At 38.2% G+C, this 20,250-nt stretch overlaps 1 protein-coding gene across 2 annotated transcripts in view; it reads right to left on the bottom strand.

The window, feature by feature from the left end:
• Nucleotides 1–273: 273 nt before the first annotated feature.
• Nucleotides 274–20,250, bottom strand: part of LOC123869857 (protein FEV-like) — a 38,742-nt gene continuing 18,765 nt past the window's right edge. The window contains exons 4-6 of one of the 2 annotated variants that reach the window (XM_045912932.1): nucleotides 3,884–3,987; nucleotides 3,434–3,580; nucleotides 274–2,339 (exon numbers count right to left, since the gene is read on the bottom strand). In XM_045912932.1, coding sequence (XP_045768888.1) covers nucleotides 2,010–2,339; nucleotides 3,434–3,580; nucleotides 3,884–3,987 — 581 coding nt within the window. In that variant the 3' untranslated portion in view covers nucleotides 274–2,009. The remainder of the gene's footprint in view (nucleotides 2,340–3,433; nucleotides 3,581–3,883; nucleotides 3,988–20,250) is intronic. The other variant, XM_045912933.1, reaches the window with a different exon arrangement.

Genomic DNA, 20,250 nt, shown 5'->3' with positions numbered 1-20,250 from the left:
GACTATATACTCATCATCAGATCCTCATTTAGGTACATGGGGACACTCTGACAGCATTATCAACCAAACAAATAAGAAATCATTTGAATCGCTCTGTCCAATGAAAAGTAATTAGGTACGTGAGCATCGACGAAACAAACCTACCTTTATCTACATTTGTGTCGATTTCGAAACCTCCATCCCTTTTTGATGTCGCTTGAAAATATCTCTATCTAAGTACCAGATCTCACAGACCCCGTCCCGGTTTCCCCAAAAATGAATAAAACCAGAAAGATTTAAAAAGGAACTTTATTATAATGAACAATGATTTGCAACGAGGAACAATTAAGTAACATTTATTTATGCCTTTTACAAACGCAGAAAATAAATTCAAAAATACTGTACACAAAAGCAAAATCATAACAGTAACAAATTACAAATAATAATTAATTAAGTCATTAAAATCTATACATATCTAATTGATTATAATCCTTATCCACAATATTGGCACAATATGCAAAAAGGCCAATTTTAAGAACAAATTATAAATTTTTAAATAAAAAAATCACTTAATAAATAAAATATTGTACTTAAATGTAAAAGTTCGTGTGTTTGTTAGTCCTTCGCGCCACAATGACAGAACCGATTTGAATGAAAGAAATGGAAATACTCGTAGCTTAGACCCTGATGTATTTACACATGGTCTGATTTTTTTTTACCGGAGAACTAAAGAGTTTTTAACCGCGGGATTTTCACAAAACCTATCCACGCGGACGAAATCACGGGCATTATCTAATTCTAACTCATTATAATTATTACTTACAACTTAATAAGTACCTATAGGTACAATGCGATAGAACGAAAGTTTTCAATAGAAGATATGTTACAATATGATATTTAGAAGATTTAAAAAAGTTACGACAGCCTAAAAAAATAAATGCTTATTGTAAATTACAATCTTTAGTTAAAAATTACATTATATCTATAGTATAGGACTTCAAAGACATCTATGATCAATTTAGCTATGACTTAGGTCTAATCCATAGGTTTATGAGCGTAGCGAAAAATTCGTAAGTCTATGGTCTAATCATTATTATTTCTATGATTTTTAAAAACCCTTTTGGTCTTTACAAAAACTTCGTTGTATGGAATACGCCAACAAATTCTTGTAATATAAGACCTTTTTATATCTACCTATCTATCTGCGAAACACATAGACAATAGCCTTATTTAAAGACATATAATGTACTTGAATAAATCATCAATGCCAGTAGTCCCATTTTTTTTTGTATCCTTCGGCCTCCTCACTGTACTAAATGATTCACTGAAAAACCCCACTTTTAGTCACCGCAATTCCGGTTATGTTTGAAAAAACGAGGCAAAAAAAGTTACGTTTGCAGCGAACTCTTTTAATAAGCTGATTGGTCACCACTAAATACTGAAAACTAACTTGTTCGTCTAGGTAAGTGAGCCTTTTACCAAAGTGAACTAGAGTGAGAGAGCTCTCGGTTTGATCCTGAAACGACGATCATTTTGTCAAATAACAGTAGTGATTGTATACTCTTTGTCAAATAAGGCATGATGGGTGATGTGAAATCAAAGAAAAATTAAGGCGTTTCATAGGCTACCTAGCGGAAGCCTTGAAGTTTTGTTATATATACAAGTTCCCTAACTGTCGTAGTTGTGATAATATATAAAGTTAAATTAACCAGCACAGTTAAAAAAATACTGGGTAAACTTGTGATTCACGAATTAAACGACGTGTCAAATTAACACTAGCTATATTGGTTTGAATTTGTTTCCTAATAAAATCATTTTGATTTCTCGTAATATTTCTTGCACAATAATACAATATAACAATCTCATCATTTTTATAAACTAATACACATTTGAAAGAAATCACATATAACATCATTTTACAAAAACTATTTTACTGTGAATAACATCATTACAAAGCCCATTTTCCTAAACGCTACGAGTGGGAACCGCACCGCTACCGGGCAGCGGGCTGGACGAGTCAATGTTCGGTGTCAGTGTAAGGGCGGGCGGTGATGTGGGGCGGGCGGCGTAGCGGCGTCAGGGTGCGGGTGTGTGGAGGATGTGTGCGGTTGTTGTACTTGCGCAGAGGACGTGTGCGGTTGCTGTGCGTGTGCGGAGGATGTGTGCGGTTGTCGAGTGTGTGCGGAGGATGTGTGCGGTAGTTGTGCGTGTGCGGAGGAAGCGTGCGGTTGCGGGTGATGTGCGGGCGGATGCGGGCGCGGCACGTAGGGCCAGTAGGGCGGCGCGTCGGGCGCCTGCGCCTGGCTGGCGGCCGCGAGCCCCGCCCAACTGAAGCGGTACGCGTATCGCGTGCCGTGCACCTGAATACACACTCATTATTTTAGGAAATCGTAAGCATAAACCTATTTGCCAAATTCTGGCTTACAACAAGTATTCAGTCAGAATAATAGCCATTAACAATTTACTATATTATGTGAGACACTGTGCAGAATTCTCTTTTTTTACCTATCATCATCATCGCCCCGTCGCCAGCTCACTACTAAGCACAGGTATCCTTATCCATGGTATGTTAGAAGGAGAAGGGTTTGCTCATAGTCCACCACGCTATCTAGTGCGGATTAGTGGACTTCGCACAGCTTTAATACGTCCTAGAGTGATATGTTTGACATGGAAAACACTCATGCATGCAGTTTCCTCACGATGTTTTCCTTCCAACTTCGAAAACTAGAGCATGCCAGGAATTTTTTTTCGACATTTTGTACGACACATCAAAAACACATCAAAGTACTATGCGTAATAAAAATAAATAAAAATCATTTATTTATTCAATTACAGACTTAGTGAAAACAATTTACACCAAACATTCTAGACCAAAGCTCTAGATAAAAACTGAGACTACTGGGGTTTGCAATTTGCCGCGCAACTACACCGTAGTTTGTGCTAGGGCTGACAAAAATCATCGACCTCAAAAGATTAATTAATTAATTTATTAATTAACGCCACTTGGTATACTTAGTTAGTTATCTTACTTTGAAAATTGAAAATACTAATTTATTATTATTGGTCATGAACACATTTTAATAACAATTTTTTTTTTGATGTAACCACAAATTCACGGTTTCCGGATTTTTCCTTTCCTTCTGCCATAAGATCCTAGCTACCTGCCTTTCATGATTCTAGGTCAACGGGGAGTACCCTTTAGGTTTTCTTGACAGACACGACAAACGGACAGACAGACAGACAACGAAGTGATCCTATAAGAGTTCTGTTTCTCCTTTTAAGATGCGGAATCCTGAAAACATAGTAGAATAGAATAAAATAGAATAGATTTAAGTAAATTTTTACAAGTGCTTTTGAATCGTCAAATAATTTACCACTGGTTCGGAATACTGTTCCTACCGAGAAGAACCAGCAAGAAACTCGGCGGTTGCTCTTTTCAATTTACAATACATACCTTGCTCATGATATTCTTGTCGTAGTAGTAGCGCAGCGCCCGCGACAGCTTGTCGTAGTTCATGTTGTGCTTCTGCTTGCGCTGCCCCCAGCGCCGCGCCACCTCGTCCGGGTCCGACAGCCGGAACTCGCCGTCCGCGGGGTTACCCTGCACACCAAATATCATGAACAACCTCCACCAATGCCCGCCGCCACTGCGGGAACTGCTCATGGATAAGCAAACGTCACACTAATATTATAAAGCTGAAACTTTGTGTGTATGTTTGTTACTCCTTCACGCAAAAAATACATAACCCATAATTATGTGTTAGCAGGTACTCGTAAGACAATAATCCTACTAAATTAAGACTAACCCTAACATTTTATATCACCCGAGGGAGTTTCCCATAGTGTTCAGCAGTACGAGTATTTGTAAAAGCTGACAAAGTAGAACGCACTGTGGCTTACTCACCACCCACTCGATGCCGGGCGCCCTGGCCGCCAGCTCCTCCAGCAGGAACTGCCACAGCTGCACCTGCCCGCCGCCGCTGCGGGAGCCTGGAGGCGTGAACGGCTCTTGAAACAAAAGTTTCATCAGGTTAAGCTTTTATCGTTTTCTTAAATAAGTTCTAAATCTGATGGCATTCTATGATAATACCTAAATTAATACTGTAATATTATAAAGAGGTAAAGTTTATAAGTTCGAATGTACGGACACAGAATGTACCTATATTAGAACTACGGAGTGATCTTAGATCTAATAATGTTCGGAAAATTCTTTCACTGGTAGATACATAGCTACTTACTAATCCCAAGCGCTATACTTAGGCTTCAAATTATATCGTGCGGACAAAGACGCGGGCAAAAGCTAGTTCTTTATAAAAGGAGAAACTGGCCGACTGATAACAGCTTGACACTGAGTATAGGTTCTCTCTGTGACGTTGCAGTGATTTAAATAATTCGAAGCGAATCTTTAAAATCCATCAACGCGACGAAGATGACGACATCATCAACGCGGGAAAAAGCTTTGCTAAATATAAAACTGCTTAAATACTAATTAGCTAGTCAAATCTATACTAATAAATAAAATTGGAGTGTCTGTCTGTAATTTCGAAATAACTACGGCATATTAAGGTCATATGGTTATTTGAACGATACTATAAATGAATCACACGTTTTTAAAATTTTTGTCTGTCTGTCTGTCTGTCTGTCTGTCTGTCTGTCTGTCTGTCTGTCTGTTTGAAAAGGCTAATCTTGGGAACGGCTGAACCGATTTTGACGGGATTTTCACAGACAAGTAGAGAATTGACCAGGGAGTAAAATAGGCTACTTTTTTAACCGACTTTCAAAAAGGGAGTTGTGTTTTTCTACCTATGTACACCGAAATCTCCGAGATTTCTGAACCGATTTGCGTCATTTCTTTTTTAATCGATAGAGGAACTTTGTGACATTGTTTCATAAAAAATTTGGAGTCCAACTCCTCAATCCTGATGCTGCAGGGGATCCACGCGGGCGAAGCTGCGGGCATCAGCTAGTATTTAATAAGCTTGAAAGTTTATAAGCAGACCAGTCAAAACCGGAAAAATCCAAAAATAGTTTACCTACTTAGTTAATGTTAGACTTAAATTAATACCTATCCTAAAACGTGGGCTAAGGTTTAGTTAGTAGGTACCTACTAGGTAGTAGTTAGCCGAGATTCTTGCTGGTCTTCTCGGTAGGAAAAGCATTCCGAACCAGTGGTAGATGCTCTTGAAGATTCACAAAAACACTTGTAAGAATCCAATTGAATAAAAATATTTTGAATTTTTTGAATTTAGCCCCCAAACACCGTTAGAGGCATGCCGGAACCAACAGCACGCCAACCAACTCGAAGAGCATACTGTGAGCGACGGACCGCTCCGCATCCATTAACCATAGGATCATTACCGTAAGTATGCTATGTTTGAATACCCGACGAGTTCAACTAACCGTGATACAACTGCTGGATCCGGCGATGCTCGCTCACGCTCAGCCACAACATTGCTTTTTACGTCACATTTTAAACACACAGCTAGTATTTGAGATGAAAAGTTCATCAATAACAAACAATTTGCTACAAACTGAAGGAATAGTTTAAAATCGAGATTTTTTAGAAATTTGAATTTGTAGTTTTTTTATTCGATGACTGCGACCTCACTTAATGGTGAGTGACAATGCAGTCTGAGATGTAAATGAGTTAATTTACAAGAGGTATGACTATTTAATTAAAAACATCGTATCCGAACGCTAAATTGTATGGCGGTAAACACGTTAGAAATTTTTTATTTGGCTCTGCCGGCAATCGAACCCGGATACTCTCACAACACTCGGCCGTCTTAGGTAGGAAAGTTTTTTATTGTTTAGTTATACCTACTTCTAATAAACTTTGTCTACATATATTTAGTATCTTACAAACAAGTGTAAATTAAAAATTTATAACACCCCCGACGATCCAAAGTATTTGAGTTTTCCAAAACATCATTTTCAAATAAATAATTATGTATTTAGGTAACGTCCATCTTGACAGCTTGACATTTGTCAATTGACATAATATTATGAACCTAACGGTTATCTAACCTTCTTTTCTACAAGAAAACTAGAAAAGAGCTGATAACTCTTAAACGGCTGAACCAATTTTTTTAGATTATAGCTAAGAACACTCTCGATCAAGCCACCTTTCAAACAAAAAAAACTAAATTAAAATCGGTTCATTCGTTTAGGCGCTACGATGCCACAGACAGATACACAGATACACAGATACACTGATACACAGACACACAGATACACAGATACACACGTCAAACTTATAACACCCCTCTTTTTGGGTCGGGGGTTAATAAAATGAAATTACTTAAGATTTTAAAATAGGTACAATAGGTATAGGTAGGTTAATGGGACTTTTAATTAGGTATTATTTAATTTAATTCACACATTAAATCATAAAAGACTCGGGTATAAGTAATATTGAAACCCACAAGGTAGTTATAACTTAGTTGTACGCGATAGTTGGGCGCCCGGATGCGCCACCGGAAGCGACTGAGTGTCGGAAGCGGCTGAAGCCCCGCCCGCCCTCGGCCGCGGATCAAGGGCGAGACGCGCCACAGTGTAACGAGAGCCACAGTAGTCCCACGACTTTCATCTCGTAGTTAACTACCACGACGACTCTTCACATACAGTTTATTCCGGCGCTTCTTCTGCTTGACTTTAATGCTCAAGTACCTATTAGAGGCGTCGGGCTAACCTAACCAGTAGGTATAACTGGTAATGTATGGCACAGTTTTCAACAATAAACGTTTTTTCTTCCTTACATAGGGCGCTAACTAGTAACTACGTAGGCTAGCTGTTCGGGTCGCATTTTCGTCCCGCACGTAGCTAATGATTGCTCTGTCTAGACTGAAATGAAATAGTTTATTTGTTTGAATATGGGATGACAAGTTGTTTCATCGAACCTCTGTATCTCACGTAATATCCTTACTCTGTGACGGTGCAGTGAGTCGTGCCCGCTGGGGGAGCCAAGTGCTAAGGACTTGAGCAATGGACGCAATTAGGAAGGGCAAGATAGTTTACTTCATCAAGACGATTCAGTAAAACAAGCTGTTCTTTCTTGTAATAGCTACCTACATTAATTAAGTTATGTACCTAGGTACTATCATTATAAATCTATGAAACCTAATATTTAAGCTGACGAAAATAACTGAAATCATTCAAAAATACTCAAATCTCTGTATCTCATCAAAACTGATCATCTTGATATGATCAATTCACACACTGGCCCAGTAGGTACACGACACTAAATATGTTCCATACAAAAGTTTAGTAATGGTTTAGTTCATCTTTTGCCTAAGTACCTCTTTGATTTAATATTTCTAAGCACATCCCCTCTAGTCTAGGCCCCAAGCGGGGTAGATTTAAGTTAGGTAAGTTATTATGGGGTTGGTTATGAGGATTTGATGTGAATTAATTGTATTTAACACTGATCCACTAGGATTTATACGTTTCCATTACTACAATAGTTTTTAATAAAGTTTCCCTCCGCCAAAGCTCCCGCCGGCGCATGCCGCATGCATAATGCATGCCGGACTCCAGCCGCGCAATATCGCGATCTCGGAGTAATGTGGATGTTGCCTTATTACGTTTAAATCTGACCCCGGGGTGCGGCGGACGCCTGGGGTCCGGTCGCATAGATATTGCAATGATACGGGAATCCTTTTTATCCCGATTCAATTATCTTTTTTTTAATCTAGGTAGGTAGGAAATGTAGGTATTTTTCTCCTGCCTATGCCACATCTGGAAGTCCACCGCATTTTTATATCGAGGTAGGTAGGTCGTCATCGTCATCAACCCCTAGCCGGCTCACTACTGAGCACGGGTCTTAGAATAACAAGTGTAAATTAAAAATTTATAACACCCCCGACAAGTGAAGGTTACAGTAACTAGAAAAGAGCTGATAACTTTCAAACGGCTGAACCGATTTTCTTGGATTATAGCTGAGAACACTCTCGATCAAGCCACCTTTCAAACAAAAAAAACTAAATTAAAATCGGTTTAGTTAGTTTAGGCGCTACGGTGCCACAGACAGATACACAGACACACAGATACACACGTCAAACTTGTAACACCCCTCTTTTTGGGTCGGGGGTTAAAAAGGGTTTTTAAAATCATAGTCAACCACGCAGGCCAAGTGCGGATTGGCATGCATAACTCTCTGGCCTACTACCTACACGTTTCCTCGAGATGTTTTCCTTTACCGTTAAAGCAAGTGATATTTAATTGCTTAAAACGCACATAATTCCGAAAAGACAGAGGTGCGACCCGGGATCGAACCCCCGACACTCCGATAGGAGGACGACGTCGTAACCACTAGACTACCATCCCTCCTATATAGGTTAGGTATCCGTATCCAAATATGTACATACTCGTACCTAATTACTGCCGTATACCTACAACCTACCGCAGACAAAACTATAGGTAGGTACCTACTTAATCTTTCCAAATTGAAAATCGTCAAAAATTGTGTTGAGTGTTCCGGTTTCGTGAGTTTCAAGTAGTTAAGCCGATTACGATAATTCCTTATATAAGAAGTAGCGAAGAGAGCGTTCGAGTCCGGGCGAGGCAGGCTAATGGCGGCGCAAGGTCGCTATAAATTACCGCAGCCGCCGCGGCGCTTCTTGGAAGCCGGCGAAACCGTCCAGAGGCTCAAGTTATAAGAGAGCAGAGACTATGTTGATGTTATGTTGATTCTTATTCGATGACGAGTTAGCCTTTGCACTTCGTTCGTGCTGCAAGGCTGGAGTCCTGTCTTGCTGCAAGCTAGGCGGGGAGAAGCCGCCGAGCGACGGGTCGAATGTGCACCGACGCCGTACAAAATGTCTACGAAATCGCTACATGTGGCGGCTGGCCGCACTGACGCTACTGGTAGCGTCGCCACTGCACTGGTGGCTCAGTGTGCGGCAGACCGTAGCGCCAAGGAAGTCATCGGGAATTGTCGCCTTACGGTGGGACTGGATTTTTCTACAGTTGGAAGGGTAGTAGTGTATATGTGAGTTTGTTTATTCCAGCATAATTTTAAATGCTTGTACAGATTTGGATGTATGGCCGGGTATCGGGAGAATCCTTACATCATTGCATCCCGAGGGACATCTGACTAAATGCAAAGAGTATGTAATCAGACTAAATGTTTTGAAAAAAAATTTATATAGCGATTGTGTGCCAATTTCAAACGTCAAAATTGTTACTTTTTACTTGTTTGTTTTTGACGATTGTAAAGGGTAAGTAGGTATATTATTTTAATTAAGTACGACATGTTTTAGTAAACGAGCTATCTTTCGCTCATATCTTGCGCCACACCAAGAGTTTCTGGGAGGTTCGGAGGCGGAGCGTCGTGGAGGAGTGTCCTTCCTCTCGGGCCCTCTCGCTCCGCCCCCGAGGCCCACTCCACTCCAAGTAGGACCAGACACTCCACTCCGATGTTGACTGAGATACGGTGGGAAAATGCGGGAACATGAATTTTCCACAAAGCGAAGATTTCGTACTAGGTTAATTTTGAACTAAGTAGATGAACGTACTTAGGTTAGTATATCTAGTTTCTGATATACCTACTTAGGTAGGTACTTAAAGTTTCTGAGATTCTATAAGGAGTATCAAACAAAAAAATCAATTTGGTAGAAAAATTACGTTAATTTCAAATTCATCTTCAGGTTTGGAACATTGATCATCGATAAGTTTCTACCTAGACACTGTATGTCCTGAAAAAAAAAGCAGCGAGCAGCGGGTCCGCATTCCGCAAGCATGTGTGTGATTCACCTGGCGGGAATGTGAAAGCGTTCCCGCGGCCGCGGCACGCGCGCTGTTGCTACGAGATATCTCGCTGCGACTCATCTATGCCGAGGCTTCTAATTAAACATATTGCAATAAGTATATCTTTATAGCCGTGATAGTCTAGTGCTTAAGAGACTCACTCGGTTAGGGTTCGATCCCGGGCACCTCTTATTTTTAGGATTCCGTACCTCAAAATGAATAACGGAACTGTCGATGTCGGTCCGTCCGTTTGTCCGTCACAGAATATAGAATCGTGAAATTTGGCGGGTAGGTAGGTAGGCCTTATAGCTCAAGTAAAGAAAAAAATCCGAATACCGTGAATTTGTGGTTAGGAACAAAAAAAATTAAAATGTGTTCACAATGTGTGTTGTGTTAAAATATGTTCAATTTTAAAAGTAAGATAACATATGAAAGGGCTATACCTGTACATTCTAAAACAGACTTTGTTTTATTTTTACAGACTCTAGTCTCTCTAAGGAAATGCCACGAAATATGGTAGATAATAAAAATGAAAACTTCAGTAAATTGGCACGCGTCGGGGCTCAGAGCCGTGTTTATGAGCCCCCCGATGCTGCCGACTCCCGAGTCCCGACACCATTGACTTGCTAATGCTCACCGCTCACCCGCTGACTCGCCGCGCTACCATTGTAAACCCGGGAAAGCCAATAGGTACCTACGAGGACTCGACTCACGAGTCTTCTCTTCTCATCTTATTAATCTTGCGTTAGGTAGGTACCTACCTTACTCACTTCTAAAGCTTTCATTGTTTATTTTAAAAAAAATTAAGAAAAATCATTTTATTCCATTTACTTTTCTCTTGTGAAAATTGAACGTTAGCCCACTTCGTAGCTCTGTAGAGTCTATAGTGTAAGGAATAGCAAAGGCAATTAAGGAGATAGTGGACTAAGAACCAGCAAGGGCCAGACTTTTCGTTATTTTGCAAAGTATCTCTGCGTATTGTCCTCAACACAGTGAAGAACAGTCAGGGACTATGAAGTTTGGATCATGGTTGTTTTGGGAGATTACAGGTAACAAAGGTACTTATAAAAGATCTTTCGTCAAAGTATATAAGTACTTAAAAAGTCAATTTTTTTTTATATTTTCTTCGGAATAGTATTAGAAATCACGTCATGCATTGCCAGTTAGCTAGTATCATGGCTGGCAACCCGCTGCCAGACACCCTTAAAGTTTAATAAATTGTTGTTTTTAGGGGGGCAGTCGAGGTTTCTGATTTGTTAAATTAAGTAAGTTCTTAATTTAATGTACGAATTGTTTAAAAATATAACACTACTAGTATAGACTAGTAGTAGTACTAGAAAATGTGACAAAATGGTAGGGGATGTAAATCCTACAGTGTCAAAGGCGAAGGGTGGCGCCTGCCGACCCTCGAGGTCGCGGGGTGAACGCCGCGGTGCCATTATTCAAGTGAATCCTCCTTTCCGCAAAATGTTAACTGAATAACATTATCAAGTGACGATGTTATTGTTGGCATGGTGCAGGCATGCCTGTTGTATTTCCTTATTTTTGCAGTGAGTTAAAAATAATAAGAATTAATGGTTTAAGCCCGATCAGCTGCGTTTACCTAATGTGTCTTTCTTTATGGTCCATGAAAAATGCATAAGATTACATTGCCCAATTACAAAGTAAATTGTAAAGTCTACATCTCCTGAGGATGCTCCGGTGTCGGGGCGAAACATGCTTCGAGTGGTTTTGCGATTTGTAAGGTGCTGCGTGGTGGGGGTGGTGGTGCGTATTTGCTTGCTTGGTGGCTGGCTTATCCTGCATGTTTAGCAGTGGTAGGGATTAGGGTAGTGGTACGTTTTCTAATTGAGCTACACCGCCGCACAGGGTAACGCACATGCAACGAGCCCGTGGCCCTGCGAAACGGCACCAAAGCCGTGGCCCCGCGAAACGGCGCCGTAGCGACGCGACGCTTTTCCAGGAACATTCGTTAATATTACACTTATTTCAAGCGTGATACATCTTTGATTGTGTCTCATTTGTTTAGTGTTCATTAACAATATTTTTTCTGTATATGTAGGTACGACACGATAATCGCGGACTTCCTTTAAGAAGATGCCTTTAAGAAGTTGACCAACCTATCGCTACCTGCCTTGGAACTTGGAAGGAACCACCAACCTTGCGGCTGTATGAGCACAATCGCCAGAAGGCGCCTGGTTCTTTGCTCTTGTCGTGTTCCCGGGACGCCTTCAGAACAAATTATTTCTCTCTACTTCTTGTATGCTACAGCTCTGCGCTTTAGCTATAGGTGCTAGAGTCATTAGAGAGAAATGCGTTCGGCAACAGGTCTCGATGGAAAAGTTTCGTCAGCTGTGCCTGCTATTTGCGCAAAGGGGGACAAGAAGGTTATGCCCAATTTTTGTCTACTCTGTTTTAGAGTGGAATAAAGAAGAGAGGGCTGCTAAAATGATTTTCATTTAGCAGCCAGGGGTAAGTATATAGAATTCCACGCCCTCGGCGTTTAGATAAGTTGGAATAGGTACATGGTTAGTTAGACTAGCAGTAAGTACCTACCTAGATAGTTAGTACCTAAAGCCAGGTAGGTAGTACCTACTGATGAATTAGGCAACGTGTGACCATCGACGGCGGGAGTCTTGCGGCTAAAATTGGCGGAGTAAAGTCCTGTAATTCCATAGCACAGTATCAGAAAATTCAGACTGTAAGCCACGTTGTAAAAGCTATAAATTATTGTTACGAGTATAAGAACGTTTGTTAGTAGGTACAACACGTGCAAAGCTAAAAGTAAACTGCATGAAAAATAACTATTAATATATAAGTAGACAAGATTAATCTTCTTTTTTCTCTGGTTTAGCCCAGCCACAGAATGTGAATAATTAAAATTGTTTAGGATAAGTTGTTTTGTTACAGCTGCCCAATAACTTTGTTCCAAGGTTTTGAAGTGAAGCGCCGCGTGGGAGTGGCATTCGACTCTGCGGCCAATGAGGAGGTGTTTTATGAATTTATTTCTTGTTTACATTTGCCTTTATCCAACTAAAAGTGTCGTTTTATTACACGCCTGCCTTTTAACAGGAAAGTCACGCTGAATGTCGGTACAATTAATTATATTAAGGCCAAAGGACGTCTAGGTCGAATGTCTCTACTACATGCTAAATTATTTTTTGACACAATGACCTTCTAATGTTGAAATTACCTATTGTGGATGTTCTAGCCATAATACCTATCACGGTTCCGAGGTTTATACAGAAGATATTAATACTAAGTAGGTACATTAGAAAATATAGGTACATGGTACAAGGAAATTGAAATAGAAAATTGAATTGAAGAGGCGAGTTTCCTAGCTTCATGTGATACCTAATGCTTCTGATATCCTATACTTACCGTATACCCATGCCAAATTGCAGCTTTCTAGTACCTATTTAAAGTCTCTGAGTTAAGCCGCGAACGGACGGACAGACATAGGTACGAACATAGCGAAACTAGAAGCACAGAAGGGTTCATATAAATTATATTAATAATAATAAATCTTTATCGATTTTAGGAGCCTTTTGCTTTTATCATACTAAATATTTCAATCCTCATGATGATATGAGAATGTAGGTAGGTTCGAAAGTTTTACCTATGACGTGAAGTTATAATCCAAAGAGACCTAGGTAGGTACTTCAATATCATAAAGTTTAGTCCATCTACATAAGTAACTCGAAATTATAATTAGAGTAGATACAACATGACCAAATAATAAAATATGACACATCGCGAAACTATCCCACGAAGTTTTTGTCAGTCACCACCGGCGCCAATTTTATTATATAATCCGAATACATAATAGCCTATGTGTATAAACCAAAGCTCATGAACTCTCGTCATTAGGATGTTTAGCATTAGAGTCGTAATTTCCATGGACGCGAAACGATGGATGTTGCGAGCAGATCTATTGAGTCAATCCGGAACTGTGATTCACAGTTCCTAGTAAATATTGAATCACTTCCGTAGTTAACTGGATACAATATACTTAATATACTTAAGAAGTCTGCACACTGGTGCCTCTTGGCCCACTTTTGTCCATTGATGGGATGATGAATGGAGAATGTTTCTTGGAACGCGTGTGCAATAATTTGGACTTACCTAATTTGAGTAGCGATTACAGCATTTAATAATTTTTCCTCATGCGCTTTGAAAAAGGTTCTTTACTGACAGTTACTATAAAAGTCTTTTTAGATCTCCGTAGTAAAATAAAAAAACCTTTATCTTCGTTCAGGCCGTCTGCCTGTGTGCTATACTTAGGCCATAGCCATTTTAAAAATAAACAGTAGGAAAGTTGAAAAGCACAGTTAGACAGTGACATAGAAAGCATTAATCACTACAAAAAGGCATATTTAAGTTTTAAAAAAAATCATCACATCTCCTGAACACGTAAAGACAGGGTGCCGAAAAAAATCGAGTCAATCACCCTCTCGAGTGAAATAAATATTTTAATCTCATTACGGAGGTTATAAGGCTATTTTTAGGAAACGTGGAAATTACTTACCTACTTGTTTCTATTCTGATTTGTTACGTTACCTATTCTAATTTTGAGGTGAAATTCCGTTAGGTACGCGGAAAATAAATAAAATCGCTGTTTGGGCTAGGCCCTAAATCCTATGATACTAAATATTTTTGCAGTTCGAATGTAGACCTATTTCATTGACTTGCATGACCTTTAGATTGTCACTGTTTGGTATAGGTACTTAATTACTTACCTACATCGATGCTTACCTACATGAGGATTGAGGTCTACGTATGTTCTCAACGGATAGACCATACGCTATGCTGACGACCGCCGCGACATAATATAGGTACCTATTCGAAAGTGAAAGTTGTAATAATATTACAATGTTGAAACATGTAAATCCGTGTCAATACTAGGCCACCTGTCTCACCTGCGTCCGTGAGTGATGAGGGAGGAAAACCCAGTGCATCTTACAGGTCTAGGTGACTCAATAACTACAAGATAAAACGACTATCGCGATTTCAAAATTACTACCTACCTACTCGTAGTATATTGGATCTAGTGTTCCTTTAGGATTAACGCACATTCATAAAATTATATTAGAATTATTATGGTCTCACAACTACAGGTATAGAGATATTATATAATATTGCATGCCATCAACAATCCATCAACCCCGACTTTCAAGATTTCCATACTCTTTCATGGATTTTATCATCTAACAGAGATACGAGACTGTGTAGAGTCTATCACGACCCCTTCTTTCTTCAGAACTGATAAATCCTTCAGGCTCAAAATGTTCAATTCCTAAAATGTTGAATTCTCATAATGTTGAATTTGCAAAATGTTGAATTTCGTAGTTGCAAAATGTTGAATCAACATTTTGTTGAATTTGCAAAATGTTGAATCCCAAAATGTTGAATTCCAAAATTTTGAATATTAAAGGTACCTAAGCCGCTAATTCACATAAGCACCTGCTTAAGGGCGCGCTTAGATTATTTTAAACCAAAAAATGCAAGTTTTCGAGCTCCAAATTAACCATCATAGGAAAGACTTCCACATAATTGGAATACATGTTTAAAATAAATCAATCTTTCGTATTGACAGTTAATGTAACACTTTTGCAAAAACTATTTTATTTATTTTGTAGGGATCAATCTCCCTCGCCTAGTTTTAATGAAAACAATAACAGACTCAACTTTGAAGCCCTAAATCTGTCCTTAGAAATCATCTGATTTACTGGAAAAAAATATTCAAATATTAGAAATATAGTCCGAATCCGTAATTAACATAAAAGTTTAACATTTTGAGCCTGAAGTACCATTTTATTTTATCTATGACTAATTATTTATTATTATTATTTACAAAGCCACACGATGAGATGATTTTATGGCTGTTAGGTAGAGCTTAGATGTCGGACTAGATGTAAAATTCTTTAAAACGTGATGATTGATGAAGAAACGCGTATTAGTGACGCAGCAGGAATGTCAGCAATGTTGTTATGTGTTGTGAAGCCGCGGTCGCGTGCTGGTGATGTTCAACAGATTGTTGGCGACCGCCGCCACGCGCCCGACTTACTCACCAATTTTTGTGATTCATTGAATAATTTGCTGTTTATTTCAATGTTAATTTTGTGCCGAATTGTTGGAATAGCATGGAGAGCGTTGGTCGTAGAATGCGACCTTTTTTCGCATGTGATTTGAGTTCTTCGATGCGCGATTTTCTCATCTCAAGCCGGAGCCGAAATGTTAGAAAGAGTTCCCAATTGGTCACTGAATCAAAAAAACCTAGAGCTTTGACATATTTTGTTTCTGGCAGCAAGATTTCAGCGACGATGCGCGATATGGAGAGATTTAGGGACTGGGACTTTGAGAAAATTAAAAAAAGGGTTATTGAGTTAGCTGGGGATCTAAGAGCTGGCAGCTAGGCACCTACCTTGGACGAAGAATTTTATTAGTTTCTAAACACCATTTACAGTGGTAAAAATGTATAAGGCTCATCAGACATTATTTCAACATAATGTTGTAGGTACCTACATTTTATTGAATAAATAAATCATTAGTAGTAGGGGATTCGCCGGTTCTGCCCCAGGCCCTGGCCCCCTCCCATGCCTCGCTGCCTCAGCCCCCTCCGTGCCTCGGTCAAGATCGAAACCTAAAAAAAAAAAAAAAAAAAAAGGTTTTGGGGTACGCTGAATCGATTGCGCTCACTCCCGACGTCGTATCTCTAACGGTTGCAAAGTTAGCTTTTCGAAAAACTAATCCCTAGTTCGTTATCTAATTGCTTAATCACCTACTAATGACGCTCTATTGTTCGCTGGCTCGTTGCTTCATTCTATGGGTTTTAAAGGAAACGCATGAATCATAACTACTCTTTATTAGCCTTCAAATATTGATTTAAATAACTCACATAAAAATATATCATTCTCTACTGTATTTCCATTGAATAAATCTAAAAAATCTGAACTTGTATAGTAACCCGTAAACATGAAATACAAATACATTATACAATATTCTCCACAAACTGATGTGTAATCATTCTGTATCCGCCTTGTATTGAATTGCCATATTCTTGTGTTTCTTTCCAAGAACTGCTTATGATATTTTGGTGGTGCTCGTCCAAATGAATCAAAATATTGTCCAACACCATTTGTATCTATATATATGGCTATCCAATGCGATCCTGGTTTATAATCGGGGTCTAGATTGCTTATTAAATAGGCGGGTGTTTCAACATAAATCGGTAACCGGTTTGCGGCATACACATTGTCTTGCAGACTTGGGTGGATTCTTCTTAAATATGTCTTTATCCCTATTGTATTCATATTACTTCAATACTACTGATCTTATCGCTGCCGAGGATCATACATGAATGGGACGTAAGACCATGTTATTTCAGATATATTATAAATCATCATCATCATCATCATGATCAACCCATCGCCGGCTCACTACAGAGCACGGGTCTCCTCGTGAGAAGGGTTTTTTGGCCATAGTCTACCACGCTGGCTGAGTGTGGATTGGCAGACTTCGCACACCTTTAAGAACACTATGGAGAACTCTCAAGCATGCAGGTTCCCTCATGATGTTTTCCTTCACCATTAAAACAGTGTTATTTAATTAAGTACTTGAAACGCACAAGACTTCGAAAAGTTAGAGGTGCGTGCCTGGAATTGAACCCCGACCTCCGATTAGAAGGTGGACGTCTTAACCACTAGGCTATCACAGCATAGTCTTATTAAAAATAATGGTCCATAACTTAAATAAAAACAAAAAATATTTCTTGTATCAGTGTTTTATTACAAACCTTAATAATAATGTAGGTACAAATTATAACTTAATCTATTTACAGAAATTAGGTTTCTTAGCTGCTATAGTCCACGCTTACATTACGATTTTTATCAATTTCAATAACATTGTCAAACTCTGCATATACGATGCAGTTTATCGTTTCAGGAATAGCTGAATCAAAGCGAACTTCTAGCCTCACACTACCGTGCTTTATAAGATTCCAATGACTAGAGTGAGCTGATAAATCAGGAGTTAAATCGAATGCTAAGAGACAATAGCCTTTTGCATATTGTTCCCTAGATATTCCGTTCCCTTCATTTAAAAAATGGATTCCCGTGCCTGAGAATAACGTATGATAGGCTGAACTGAAAGTATTATCATCGAATGATGGTTGCAAAGCTTTTGAAGGTATTTGTTGGCCATCAATATATAAACTAAATGTATTCATATGATAATTTTCAAAGTTGAATGGATTTTTCGTAAGAGTTCCATTAAATGCTGCGTTGTTAACAAATCCGACAATACATCTTTTAGGAACTTGACCAAGAAAAATATTATCGAGTGTTTTACCCTGAACCCCTGAAGGAATTGTTAAAACTTTAACTTCCGCTCGAGTTATTGGATATTTTGCAGTAGTAGATGCTAAAACTTTTTGATGTGCAAGTAATACAGTCGGATTGATCCGCGCGCGTCGATTAGTCATTATTCATTCCAGGTATTTGAAATTCTGTAGGTGCGTCATTAGAAAATTCCAACAATACATCTTTATCTAGGTAGTTAGCTTATCACGTTACTTTTGGCTTTGTTCAATAATTGTTACAATCACTAACCACCTTTTTGAAATATTGATTACAAAACCTTTTTCGATAATATGCTGTTTAACTAGTTGTTATCGGTGCAAATACATTCTTCACTAACGATAATGGCATTGGTTTTACTATATAAGCTCAAAATAAATAATTTCTGTCACATTTACTACCTCGTTTCTACTGAAGAGTACTGAGAGAGTACAGTTTGACTTTAAATCTATATTGTGTTCATACAAGTGTTTATTAGCAGTGTGTGATTAAGAAGTGTCGTGTGATAAACAATGGAGGTGAGTGTGTAATTTATTTTCTTTTAGTTCCCTTTAAATTAATGTAAATATTTATGATATCAGTATGATAGTTTATTTTTATTGTTACAGAATATATCGTACTCCCCTTGCAACAGTCAAGAAAACAATACATATAAGCAATATTACTTTCCTGCGAATTTGGTAGAAGAAGAAACACAAAATTTGCTCATAGATCATGAAATGCCATCAAAGAAAATGAAAAGGAAATCTGAAAATATAGACATTTTTTTCGAGTCATCCCCAAAAAATAAAAACAAAACTAGTTCAACAGTAGCTCGAGCTAACAAAGATGGCAGTATATCATATATATCTACGAACTCCAACGATGGTGCGACAGCCACACATCTTATTAAATTAGAGGTGTATGACCTAAAAAAACTAGCCAAAATACCTCAGTCTCAACACTGGAAACATGCTAATGTAAAAATCAAATATTATACAGAAAAGGCTAATGGAAATTTTGCGAACACGAATGAGATAATTTATAATATTACAAAAGAAATCGCAGAAACAGAGGGTTGTAAAAAATACTCATTTAATAATTAATAACTTAATCTGTCATTAGTAAACTACCTCACATAAATACTTCACCATAATTTAATTTGTGAGATTAATTCGACGTAACACTTATACAAGCAGTATAAAAACACATTGTAAATCCTATAGTAATGTCAGTAAGCCACCTGGTGCTGTTAATGAATAAGTCTCCCTCTGTAGTCTTATAAACTGTTAGCAATGGAAGATACAATTGACAGCTGTGTTAGCACATTTTTCAACACTTCAATTAATGATGAGGAACTCATTGAGGCTTTAGATTATTTTGACTTACTGGATCCAGCATATGACAATGAATTGTATAATATATGTGAAGCAATTGATTCAATCATGTAAGTATTTAAACATTATTCTTTTTAAAATTATATAATATGTATTATTGATTGTTTTTATATGCTTCTATTTTTCATTTCTAGCCCAACTAAACAGAAACTTCAAATTGGTGGAGCTTTAAAGCGGTCCAATGATTTCACCGTGAACAATTCTGCGAAAAGAGTGAAATATAATGAGGGAGCCTCAACTTCATCTATTCAACACTCAGAAAATAACTCCACTACACCATCTGCATATTCAGAAGGTAATAAAGTGAAGTGTGATATTTGCAATATTTTTATAACCAAAAGGTATTTTTCTAATCATTTAAAAAGTAATTTACATAAAAATAATCATTTAAAGTCGCACCCATCATTATCGAATGTTTCTGTAATTGATTCAGCTTTTGGACAAAGAATAATAACGTACATGATAAATAGTAAAAATGATGATTTATCGATTTTTAAGACCCCTGAATCATTTTTGAATTCAATAAAAAATGATATTTTATTCCTAGTTCAAGAGTCGATCAAAGAACATACAGTTTTTAAGGTAAACTTCATTTTACACGCAGACTTTATACAACAAACCAAACAATTGACAAATTCATTTGACTTTCAAACATCAAACTATATAGTTTTCCGTGGAGACGATCTAAATATTTTCCTGTCATCATTATGTGACACTTTTAAAAATAAAATTAGTTCTTTTGAAAGAAAAGACAGTGGCTGGAGTTTAACAAACATAAAATGCTTACATAT

The sequence above is a fragment of the Maniola jurtina genome, chromosome 11, assembly GCF_905333055.1.
Source record: "Maniola jurtina chromosome 11, ilManJurt1.1, whole genome shotgun sequence".
NCBI lineage: Eukaryota > Metazoa > Arthropoda > Insecta > Lepidoptera > Nymphalidae > Maniola > Maniola jurtina.
Note: the sequence above shows the minus strand (reverse complement) of the source record. Positions and strands in the feature narration are given on the sequence as shown.